Consider the following 13568-nt stretch of genomic DNA (forward strand, 5'->3'; position numbering starts at 1 on the left):
AAGCACTGAACATTTTCATCTATTGACACAAAGAGAAACAATCTATCAGAACACTTTAGAGTTTGTTTGTACTGAAACAGTTGTATCGATACAGATAGATTATTGATATATTTCTGCTGTTGTATTTATCACTTGATTGTAAATGACCTTTATCTATTACATCATACACTTTCCAGTTCTAAGTAATGACTAATCCTTACACAAGCTCTTGGGTTTCATTGAAGAAATAAAAACACAAGTAAAATTAATAAAAACACCAAGGGAGTAAAAATTATCGGACTCACCGCGGAACAACATCTTATGAGGTTGCCGAAGTGCTGTTGGGGATGCTTACTCATAAAGTGTAATGTGATTTACTATGGAATAAAGTAGTCAGTTTGTGTATTCTTTTATTTGGTTAGTAAAAGTTGCCAATTTGTGTTAGTGTTTTTATTGTGTCAGTGTTTAATATATATATACCACTATCTCTAATTTGCCTTTTAACCAATCTTAGTGAATTTCAGTGGCGGCTCATGAGGAGAGTCACATCGGTGAAAATTAAAGTTTCATCGCTTTAAACGAGAGGAAGAAAATTTATTTAATGTACCAATTTTTGTATACAAAAATTGATACAATAAAATAAGTTTCCATTCCTTATTTTGAAGCGATAAGACTTTTAAGTTCTACAGATGAAACTTCCTCCACGAGCCGTTACTGGCCAATTTTAAATATATTAATGGTTTAAGGGAATGTACAAAAGTTTCGGAATGAACTTTCAGCTGGATATGCCTTGGTGGAAAACATGATAGAAAACAGTCAATCTGAGAAATCTGGTCAAGTCTCTCTTCGACGTCTTGTAACATATTTAAATGAATCATCCCTTGCGCAAAACGAAGAATTTTCAAGGTTTGAACCACAGATCGAAGAGTTGAAGGAAAAACTTACTACTAAGTACTCCAACCTTATTGATGTTGATACGGCGAAATTTAGGAGACTCATGAGACTATGGATTAGCGAAGTTGATAATGAATATCAAGAGATCAGTGATTCAACACACAATAGAGAGTCTATCAGCAGGACGTTACCTTTACCATATTCGTCACCAATACCTTCAAAATCATTGATATCAAATCAGTCAGCTTTGGGTAAGTAGCTGTTCGTTTATCTAGTGCCTTCTAGCGTGATTCATTACTATGTGCATACAGTAGATACAAGATTTATTTCCCGCAGACTTGTCCGCTTGCTTATTCCCTCACGTCACACGCCAAAGTAGAAAAAATATATAAAAAAGAAGTAAATTAGTTATAGAGATAAACTACACGTATATTTAAGATGTGCACTTGTGTAGAAATTGTAAATTAAATTCATCTCGCAAATGAAGTACTTCCCCATCATCATCCATTCTAAAAAACATGTTGCACGTCTTAGTATTCTCTTTCATTCTCTCTCTCTATTTCTCCCCTCTCTCTCTCTTGTCCTCTTTATTCTTTACTTTTTTGTAGAAAAAAATTTAAGAGCCTTCATACAGCTATGTATGGAGCTTGATATTTTCGTATCTTATTATATCCGCAGAAAAGTGTTACAATGTTATTACCGTTAAACAGTAACACAAATTGTCTAATGGCAGGCATGAGTGTAAATCCTCAGGCTTAGTTTCCGGAAAAGGCTAAAATGTAATAATTGAGTGTAAATCTCTCTCAGGGTAGTTTTCGGAAAAGAATAAAATGTAATAATTGAGTGTAAATCTCTCAGGCTAATTTTAGGAAAAGAACAAAATGTAATGAGTGAATGTAAATCTCTCTCAGGCTAGTTTTCGGAAAAGAACAAAATGTAATGTGTGAGAACAAAATGAATGATAATTCTTTGTAAACCTAAAACTTTGCTGTACGACAATCACACTACCGATTAAGATGAACCTGACACTGAAGTATACACTAATATTAAACTCTTTATTGTGACGTTAGCAAAACAACATATATATATATATATATATTACGGTTAATTAGATATAATTCAAAAGTATGAATAACTCTCACATTTCAATTTTGATTTAACTATCATATTGTGCAAAGATGAAAGAGACTTCACTCGATAGATTGATCACATCGAGCTTAACATGATGATATACTTGAAGATAAATTCTCGTGTGTAGTTTCCAAGAAAATCTAATTTTTATGGCGCTTAGAAAAGCGTCTTCGTTCCCAATTTCATGAAGTTGATAGTTTTTATTTTAGTGGAATAGATTATTTCTTTTTCATTTACTGTATATTATATACATTTTTAACTAGCAGCTTGTATCTAATCTCTTAACAGCGACGAACCTGGTCCTAAAGAAGCATGACACACATGACTTTATGAAAAGCTAATTGTAAACTTTGATTCATTAACAATGAGTGTTCTGCTGAAACAATCAGTTACAGCTTTATTGTAATCAAATCAACAATTAAATACCATATAAACAATATAATACTTTATTTGGTGGGGCTTATTGGACACGGTAGGCGAGCAGGCTGGAACTTGGAGTCTTGGGAGTCGGAGGCATCAGAGAAGAGAGATCAGAGTGTGTAGCGCTCAAGGCGTCACTTTTTGAAACTAGAGTTATTAGAAAGTAAGGAGAACTTGGCTATGAGGCCGGCATTCAGATGAATGGGTAAGGGGTTAGATATATAATATGGTACAATAAAAACACTGACACAAATCAACAACTCTTATTTACCAAACAAAAGAGTGTGCAGTCTTCTTGCCACTGATCCATATTGAACAGTGTGTGTGTTTCTGCACAGTTCTTTCCCAGTGAATCTGTCCTTTTATATCCGTATTTTTATTTTACTTGAATTTTTATTCTCTAGGAAAGAGCCAAAAATTTGAAAATGCAAGTATTTTGACAAGAATTAGAACTAAAAATAAAAAAGAGATAATTGGTAATACTTTTGAACTTGATCCCATCTTATCAATATATGTTCATACAGATAATTTGAAACTCATGAACATGAATAGTTTTCTAATCTCGTAATATAAAATTAAAAATGTATACCAGTATACATTCTTGGTAGTGTTTGTAGGGAGATGGAGAAGTAAATTTTAGCCACTTTTTCTACTCTCTTTTTTTTTCTGGTACCTAACTGTATTACTTTATGCTAGAGAACGAGGGATGACTTATCCTCGCAATATGTCTAGCATTACCCGTGGAAATTTAAAAGTTAAATAGATTTTTAATTAATCTAGTAAAAAAGGTTTGAAAACACGCATAATGAAATGTCCTAAGTTCACCATCATTAGTCTCACAGGAAATATAAAGTTTAGCCAAGTAATAAAATCTTGTATAACTCAATCTGTCACTAACACACCTCAATCTTGCATGACTAAAAATACTTATATAAATAAATACGTCATACTTTAATATATTTTACTGTAGTTTTCTTCTACGAGAGGAGAAAATGCACTGCTTACGTATATAGCTTAAGAGTCACTTTTCTTTAAAAAAAAACCAAAGAAATTAACAACTCAATTAAACTATTGAGTAATTTATTGGTAATTGTGTAAATAGTTGCTTCCGTATCTTTCTTACTAACGAGTAATGTACTTGTGTAGATTTGTTTTGTTGTTATGTTCAAAATAATGTAACTTTTCTTCTTCTCTTCAAACTATTAGAGAACCTTACCAACTTTAAAACTTGGATATAAACTGACTTACCAAATCTTCCCTCTTACTATAATATTCCATAACTTCTCTTTCTTCATTGTGTGTGTAGTTATTTGCTTCTTCTTACCTCATATAAATTTCAACTTGTGATATTACTGCTAAATACAATACAATAATTACTGTAGATGTTAGTATACTAATAATGCACTTTACTTTGTATCTAATCTCATGTACAGTAGCTGTACTCCCTTTCTGTTCCTTACTTTGTATTTCTAACACTATAGCCAACTATGGGGCAGTATTGCAAGAACTGAAGAAAGTGTTACCTGCGAAAGCCGGAGGATGTAACGAAGCTCCAGGTAGGAGTATGACATCCTTTCAATAAATAAAGGCTGCTTTATTTTTTTTCTTTTGTAAACCATTTTAAACTTAATAAAATCGCCATGCTTTTTTCTTTCTTCTGCATGGTTTTTGTAAGCATAAGCAAAATTTAAATTTCATTTTACAGCTAGGGCAATCATCAGTCAATATTAAGTTCTCTTCTAAAATCTTAGCTGAGCTTCATCTGACAAACAAATATTTGATATTTGAAAAACCTGTTTGATTAAAATTCGTGTATTTTGTAGATTGTTTCGTCCCAATCACTAGGACTTCTTCAAGTATATAGTCTTATAGTCAAGTCACTTTTTCTCAATACTTGCTTTAACGTTGATACTCATTACAGTTTCATTCCATCAGTAAGAGCTTCCTTGTGGCTTAAGAATTATGTATGCATCTTTGGTGTGGAAGACTTGGATTCGATTCCTGGTGGGAACTCATGTGGTTCGGATCCACGTTAAGCTGCAGATCTACGTTTCATGTAGCCTCAGTGATGAAAAGGACTCCAAACCAATCAACCAATCAATCATGGTTTCATTGTTACAGTAATAATGTCAGTACTACAAACCAGTAGCAATACCATTAATACCAACCAGTACTAATTTTAGTGTTGAATATATCTGTTATCCAATATTTTGTAACACAATATAACATGAAAGTACATGAGCATTAACCATTTAGCCATATATATATAGTTAGGAACAGTACTTCTTAACGGACAGGTTACTAACACCTGTCGTCCCAGGTTTGATCCCCGTGATATACAAAGTTAACTAGCAATTCGAATCCCATTGTTAAAAGAAAAGTAGATCTTGTCTTGTATAGCCTCTGTTCTGAAAAGAAACGTTAAATTCTCATCAATCAGGTGCTTCATCAGACTAGAAAAGGAGGAAAACAGAGAAAAGAAATATTTTTAAAAAATACATTATTAAGTAACGTCGGGTCTGAAATCATGACTGCTTCCTTAAACACATCATGACTTCAGATGCAACGTTACTCGTTAACTCCTATCTTCTTTTAATATTTCTTTTCTCTCCTAGTTCTGTATTTATATCTTATGAGTTGAACAGTTATATCTCTCCTGATGCTTTCTAATCGCACTAGTAGAAGCATGCTCTGATAGAAAAAAAAGTTCAGAAATGCTAAGAATAGGTTCACTTGTGTTTCCAATAGTTCTGCTTAAGAACAGAAGAAATAAGATAGGTGTTAAGGTTTTATAAATACAGGACTGGACAGATATTAGAAAACGTGATTATGGTTGCTCAGCTAGAGAAGTCCCTAGTAATTTGGACATAACTATTCCGTGAAATATGAAGAATTAATTTTATTTTTAATTTTCTTAGGTAGCATTATTTATTTGTGTAACAAGACTAGCTCTGCTAAATTGTAGACATTAAATTAATTTACTTTCCATCTTGTTTTATTGTCGAAGTGATTATAAAAAATTCGAACACTATAATTCGAAAGAATTGACTAAAATAATTATATCACATGAAAATTAGAACCATATGAAATGAAAAGTTATTAAACCGATTCATACACACAAAACTATAGAAATATAATTGTCCGTATGTGTTTCACGTTGGACGAGTCACTATGTTCAGTTGCATTTATTATTATATGTTTTGTAAACATTTTACATTAAGTACTATGGCAATTGGAATACAACATGAATTCTTAGATTAATATTGTGCAAGTTGCACGTTTCGCAGGTGCGACACAAAATAAAATTATATGAATATACTGCCTTTTAATGTGCAAATTTTGTTTAATATATCATATCCTAAGTGCCTGAATAAAAGCTGTAGAAAAGAATAGTTTGATACTTCTAATTATTGTAATTTTTTATTGCATCGTATAAAGTTTGCATTGGGTGCACAGTCACAAAATTACAACGCTATTTGGATTTTACAATCTTGCATGGAAATTTTTGGGAACACACTGACTCAGTGTTAGAGCGCTAAACTCTTACTCAATAGGTTTATGATTCGACCTCATATTCCATGAATTTTTGGTCAACGTCATCATATTCATGTATTTTCTTGGAGTTCTCCAATTTTCTCTTGCATTCCCATTCCACTAATCTTCCATAGAATCATTTAATTGTATTTATCATCAGTTTCCTTCAAACCTACAGAGCATATCTGTAGGACTTCAGTTAAAATATCATTACAATGTGTGTACGTTTTTTTTTTTTTTTTTTTTTAATCTATTTTTGAGAGAGATTGGAAAACCTTTCACAATTATTTTCTAATAATATATGAAGTTTTAAAGTATTAAAATAACTTCGAAGCAATTTAAGTACTACGTACGCCGTCCACTTTCGTGTTGATCTGTTCATTGATCTTGCAGAACTACGTAAAATATGAAAAAAAAAAAATTAAATCACGCGAACTTAATGTTCTTTTATGCTGACTGGCTTTATAAATAGTCAATCAATGCTAGTAGCTCTTTTTAAAAAAAAATCACATGCATAACAGAAAATGTTCCTAACTTTGCAAACTGCTACTAGAATTATTGCTTTTAACTTCCTTTTCTATAAAAGTAATTTGCTTGAGTCAAAACTACAAGAAGTTGTTCAAGTTTGTTTATTTCTTTCCCATGTTATTAACTTTTAACTTCAACATGATAAAAACTATTTTTTTTTTTCCCTGCATTGATGTGACTGTAGCGTGTTAGAAACAAGCTTTTATGAGAGTATATTTAAGTGGATCTATCATGTTAACAGCTTTCTGTAGGTTTTTGTCCAAAATTAAATGCATGCCATCAAAGTTGTCATGTGGCGTACTTTTCCCCACTTTCACTACAGGAAGTGTTTCTTGTTGCTTTTGTAGAAAGTTAGTTTGTCAACTGTTTTTATTTCTTAATTTTCTTTCCTTTTCAAGCTGTTTTCGCAGGACAGTATTCAAGACTTTTTATTTTCATGATAATTTTGGTAGACTACCGAATGATACATATATTTATCTCTATGTGAAATAAAATTTTAAGGTATTGTAGTAAACACTATTACTGTATTTCATTATGGTAATAACCCTATATTCTACGAGATATTTTCTGATAGTCCGAATATTTTTGTTCTTTTGGTACAATAAATAGGCTTCCAAACAACATGCATAAATATAGAAAGTATTACACAATGACTTGGTCCATCTGTTCATGTCTGTCTGTCTCTGTCAACAGGTATATATCGGATCAAAAACTGTAAGAGTGAGAAAATATGGATTCAGCGACATTTCTGTCTTTATCATTCTATTCATTCCAGAAATAATACTTTTTCCCACTTGGATTTCAATTTAGCAGCATCTTTGGACAGAAATGGTCAGAACTAGCGACATTTTTTTAAATGTGGATTCAGTGTCCGAGAAATAGATGCCATTCCTGCCTTTATTCCTCCATTGAAATTAGAAGTGATATTCTATCACTTTGCATTTTAATATTGGACCCCCGTAGTTTAGAAATCTACCACCACGGTTTTTACAATGTGAAACAAAACTAACTTGTTTATTATCATTATCATGGAACCTTTGGTACAAATATCGAATGATATGAATGTTTATTTTGATGCAGTGTAAATATCTGAAGCATTATGATAATAATACTGTTATATTTCGATGCCGTAATAATTCTAGTTCTACAAGACTTTTCAATACCTTTTTTCAAATACTTCTGCCTTTGATACAATTATTGTTCTCGCTGGCAGTAGCATAATTTACCTAATCGAAACGAAATTCTAAATATGTTATTTTTGCTTGTTCACCGCTTGCAACGTTTATAACCAAAAAAACAAGTTGATACTTTTCATACCGATAGTGCAAGATTTGTGAGTAAATACATCTCTGATCAATGGCGCTCTTAAGGGAACTCAGATCTGTAAAAATGTAAATTGCATCGCATCCGATACAATTTCAGGAAGGTTGATACAGTTTCAGAAAGCTGTGTACAAGAATTAGTACATTAGGGAAGCTTTATTTCCTTAGCCTGTAGACAGATTTTTTTTTTTTTTTTTTACCAATGTGACTTCCTTCAAAACCCGCCACTCCCTGATTAATCGTGTTCTTGAAGAACAGTAGCCTTAAACTTCATTTGCTTACCTCCAAAACTTGCGTTGTCAAACTTTAGACAACCCTGCAACTCAGAAGTATTGCTGTTGAGTTACATAACGGTAAAAAGTGTACTCTCAGCGTTGATCTTGGTGACAATGAGTAAATTTACAAAACTATTTAAACTTTCAAAGCTAAACTTTCTGCAGCATGTCTTGAGTGATGGGATAGCGGATTTTATCTGCCTTCGTAATTCCTACAAATGTCTCGAGAAGTGAAGGGTCGTAAACATTGTCCTTTACGAACGAGAAGGATGCATCTATCATCAAGTAAAAATCGCACAGGATGATTCGTTCAGAAAAACCTCCATCTTCAAATTTAATCAGCAGAACACAACGTGTGACTCGTTAGGATTTAGTTCTTGTAACAATTGACATTTGTGCGAATACAATTGCGATCGTTTCCTTAAAATCTTTCTTACTGTGGATGATGGTAAGTTCAATTTCCGACCGGCTTTCCGCACAATTTCTAGGGATTCCAATTATACATTTTACACACTTTTTCCGAGTTTTTCAATCATCTCCTGACATTTCCCGCATGGATTTTTCCTTTATGGTAGTAGCATTCTCTGTCGCGACAGTGGGTGTACCATCTTTGTAGGAAAGACATGAAAGAATTATTACGCTCAAATTATCGGAATCCATGTTTAATCGCCAAAATACTGCCACTTCGTGTATATTCGACAATGGCTGCTTTTGTTTTTGTCAGAGTACTAGGTCAAATTAAAACTTCCGTTCAAGATTATAGATCAAGTAATTTCACAGCCCATAATCATATAAAACGTAAATTATATCGAAGCAAAATTGGCCAATAATTTCTGCTCACTCTGTATTAATAACATAAGGTAGATGAATTAATTCAGAACAACCTTTTGCATAGATTACACAACCTTTTGAATAGGTTACAAATGTATTATCTGTTCTTTCTTGGTACTCTTGAAAACTACTTACCAAGACTAACTTCAAAATATCTCCGAAAACAAAATTATCTGTTGATAAGAATACCATCATCACAGAAAACTATAATTGTTGTGTCTACCCTTAAAATTAGTTTCTTTTAAATTTAGCAACCAAAAAAAAAGTTTTAGAACTCTTTACAGTTCCAAAACTGTACTGTGTGTACTTTACTGTTCTCCACTGTTTCAAAAATTGTATATAAATATAATTATTCTACACCAAATAATTCATAGTATTGTATTAGTTTTAAGATTACTCAATCATGTTTAACGAATTATGTTTTAGTGTGCCCAGAGTGCTATATGCTAGGTTTTAAATAAATTCGTTTCTCAGAGCAATACTTTCTTTTTTCAGAAATAAATAAAAATGTAATGTGTTATGTCTGTTGTCCTAATATTGATATCCTATTTACAGATTTGAGTAATCGCTGTCGGCCTCCTCCTGCAAGCCGTCATCCAAGCAGCAATAATAGTGACAGCAATAACTTAGAATCTTCGTTGGAGGATTCTGGGGTTGTGGATGATCAGGAAGGAGGGGATGTTACATCAGAGGACGTCATCCACATCCCTCATATTGTTCAGGTATTTCTAAATTTATGTATGATTGATTAAAACATATATGTTTATAACTTGGTCTAACCACAGAATGTTACCGAAAAGATCGGACCAGTCTTCATACGAAGCAAGCATCATCTCCCCGTATTCCAACCGATGATCGCGGTGGCTCAGTGGTAGAGCGTTCACCTCTGGTGCTTGGGGTCCCGGTTTCGATCCCAGCCCCCGCCAAGTGAACTTTGTGGTGGACAAACACCGCGTGCGTGGGTTTTCTCGGGGTTCTCCCGTTTCCTCCCACTTTCTTCATTCCACCATTTCATTCATTACTCATCATCACCGTCTCCTTTAGCCTAACCGGCATAACCGTGGGACGTGAAATGAAATGAAATCTTTGAGTTTTATTTTCCAACCGATGATCACAGTCTTCCGGCGATAATTCCTAGCAGTAATATGATTTCCATGAACGAAAATTGATCTTTTCTTTCATAGCAATTCGGATTGTGCGTTGGATTAAACCACTTTCGTGAGATGCCTGTCTCTGTGATTTCTGAGAACTTCAAGTGAGCATTTCCTAAACCACTTGCACATTTTCTTCCGTCATGAATGTTATGAGGCGATTGCGTCTCCTAATATCTGCTGCAGAATCTGTGTCCATAGCTTCGAATGTCAATTCCTTATGGTCTTTGCATCTATCGAGGCACGAGGTCCTTTTACACTTTGCCACCATCTCCGTACTTGTGCCATGAACTGCTATATTTCATACCTCGATGCCAGCTGAGCCCGTTCACGCAAGGTTTTTCCGTTCACGCTACGGGTCTCTTTTCTATGTAGTTTTTAATACATATTTCAGAAATTTTGAACGAGATAGGTCATTATTATTTATCAATATTGATGATTTCAAAATGTTTATTATTCTAAAAACCCGATCCGAAATCTATTATGACGTAGTAGTTTTAAGGATCAGCAACAAAAAGAAATAAGTTACCAACACCTTATTGATTTTGCTCTTTGTTGATACAATTAGCAATTTTATTTGTTGCCTCAGAACACAATAAACTACTATGAGGGAGAGATTTATAGTGAAAGGTCAAAATTTAAGTAAGTGAAATTACTTGTTAAGAAACCTAATTCTACGTATTTCAATAGCTAGAATTAGAAAGGATATACAATTACGTAGGTGAAGTTCAATATTGTTTTTGATTAGATTGCACATATAGTTATACAATAAATTGGACAGCGAATAAATCACTTCACTGTTTTCTTTAACTATTGTTTACATTTAGTAATGATTATCGCATTACATATGTAGTTGATTGTCCTCCATAATTTTAGTTATTGTAAACATGTATATTTATTTCTCTCAACAAGTAGCCTCACAAATGTTTGAAAAAAGACTACAAAAAAGATAATCGAAGTTATGAAGATAGCTATTCTGTTTGAGAATAATAATGATAATAATAATAATAATAATAATAATAATAATAATAATAATAATAATAATAATAATAATAATAATAATAATAATGCGATATACCTTAAAGTTCGTGATCTATTTTACCTATATATTGCTTGTTCTGCATATAATCTCTATCTTGAAAACTACTTTTGTCTTTGTAAATACGACCCTTAACTCTCACTGTAAATGTTACTGTTCATAAACAATGACAATTTATATATCTGCACATTTATTGAGCACTTCTGTCATACATTGAATTGGATTTAATTTGAGTTTGTTTCGTTCATGAACGAGGCTATATGAAACTTAGACCTACAACTTATCGTGGGATCCAAACTACATGAGTCCTTGCCTGGAATCGAACCCAAGTCTTCCACGCCAAAAGAACGTACGTTGTTCACATAGCCACAAAAGAACTCCTTTTCTCTCGTACAATTTAGTACCCAATCCGCTACTCTAACTAAATACTCAACCTGCCACTATAGGCACGAATACTTCCATATGAAAACTAACTTAACATTTTAGCACAATTCGGTATCCATATTTAAAAACAATTTCATTAACCAAATTTTTCACATGTTTCATGAACAAATTTAATGTCATCATGAACTTGGCCTCTTTTGCTACCTTCGAATATGGCACCCACCAATTGTTCTTTTCGCTACTTACAACACTTACATAATAATATAAGTCGAAAGAAAAGGTAGCCCTCCCCTCTCTTCTCTTTTTCGGGAAAGGCCATGAAGACCCAAGGGATGTGTATGAAGGTAAAGGTTCTATATGCCCTTGACTTCAACAATCATGCAGATGATAATGTCGGTACTAATCTCTAGCCTTCCTTACTACCTAGGTTACCCCAGATACCCACTTGAAAGGTGCTAGGTGAACCTTAAAGTTAAAAATATTAAAACTAACACCAATAAATAAGAATTGAAGTTTTCTTGGTATGTTGATACAAATAACTGTTCTCGAGATAACCAGGTTTTGCGTACATCATCAAACGTTTCGAGAACATAGATTATTTTAATCTTGCAGGGGCAGTATGAGGAAATCACACAGAGAAACTATATTTACGGTGACTTAGACCTCAAAATACAGCATTTCGTGAGAGTTAAATTTATATTGGACAAAATACTACATCATTGAAATTCACTACATAAAACGTTTCCAAGTAGACAAATTGTGGCTGACTGAGCACAATATAAAAAGTCATGTCATATCATTTTTCTGAAAACCCACTGCTACTCAGATGCTCTGACTATTAAGTAAAGTCATAGCTATGTTGGAAAGGGGTAGCAGACTCAACAGGGACGTTAGCTATCAACGTAGTCTCACGTAGAATATCTACCAACGTAGAATAGGTTTTCTTAATTAGAAAGCAGTGGCGCATACCAACCAATTAGAATCAGTCTCCGAGCTGACAACTGATTAAAGCCATCAGCCAATCATAACCCTCCATATCTAACTCCCCAGACTGCATATATAGAATTTCACTGTCTTGCTTTCTCATACTGACCTTGAAGATGAGAACAATGACTGTTCTTGAAACTTTGAACAATGTACACATCAACTGATTGATATCCCGAGATCAGTTTTTTGCAATAATAAATGAAGTTAGTAAATTCTTTTCGAAAATGTTACATATTGCTTCAAATTAAATCTGGGGCTACTTTTAATAAATAAATTGAAAACTTTTTCTACATGTATAATTAATTTTAGTGTAACTCTATTTCGTATAGTTCATAACTCTTGTCGGGAAATATCTCTAGTGTAGAATATTTTCTTGCTGAATTTTATTTTTTGCTAAGTTTTCGGTAATACATAGTTACACTACTTCCTTGATATAATATAAGGTGAATATTATATTTTTTTCTTTCTTCAACATTTACCTTAAATTTTATCCGCCATAATATTGCATTAATTGATCTATTTATAGTTCTGTCAATGTAACTTGAATCTTACATTTTCCTGAATAAACGAGCTTTTAATAATTGAAAGTAAACTAGAGTCATTTATAATTCTTCACAGGATGTTACGAGCTACATGTTAGCAGAATTTCACAGTTAATTATTGTCTTAGTTAAAACTATAATTTTATGCACATACTATGAAAATTGTTAGCTCTTAGAATTACATTAGCGTTCTTAAAAGAGATTCTTACAGAACCGGTCCAATAAATTTACTAATAATTCAGCAGTCGATGCATATAACCCATCAAAATTATGCCATATTTGTTACAAAATTATGACATAAATATGGCAAAATTATTAGTCCGTGGATCTTGAGGAAATGAACAGTGTGTAGATGGTCTAGCAGGAGGCAACACTTATGTCGTTAGGTGACAGCATAATTCATGCACACAAACTTGATAGAAGTTCTTTCCCAACCGCATTATCTCTTAAGGATAGTGGCAGTCAATACTTCCAATCTGGGCAACCTCGATTTCTTTATTCCCGGCGGGAGTTCATGTGGTTCGGATTCCACGTTAATCAGTAGGTCCACGT

At 33.1% G+C, this 13568-nt stretch overlaps 1 protein-coding gene across 5 annotated transcripts in view; it reads left to right on the forward strand.

The window, feature by feature from the left end:
- LOC145677401 (sodium channel protein 60E-like) overlaps positions 1-13568 on the forward strand; it is an 861846-nt gene that overhangs the window by 755739 nt on the left and 92539 nt on the right. For 4 of the 5 annotated variants that reach the window (XM_081747910.1, XM_081747914.1, XM_081747904.1 and 1 more), the window contains 2 exons: positions 759-1124; positions 9470-9636. In XM_081747910.1, coding sequence (XP_081604036.1) covers positions 759-1124; positions 9470-9636 — 533 coding nt within the window. The remainder of the gene's footprint in view (positions 1-758; positions 1125-9469; positions 9637-13568) is intronic. The other variant, XM_081747915.1, reaches the window with a different exon arrangement.

The sequence above is a fragment of the Thermobia domestica genome, chromosome 2 (genome assembly GCF_964235325.1).
Source record: "Thermobia domestica chromosome 2, izTheDome1.hap1.1, whole genome shotgun sequence".
NCBI classification, from domain to species: domain Eukaryota; kingdom Metazoa; phylum Arthropoda; class Insecta; order Zygentoma; family Lepismatidae; genus Thermobia; species Thermobia domestica.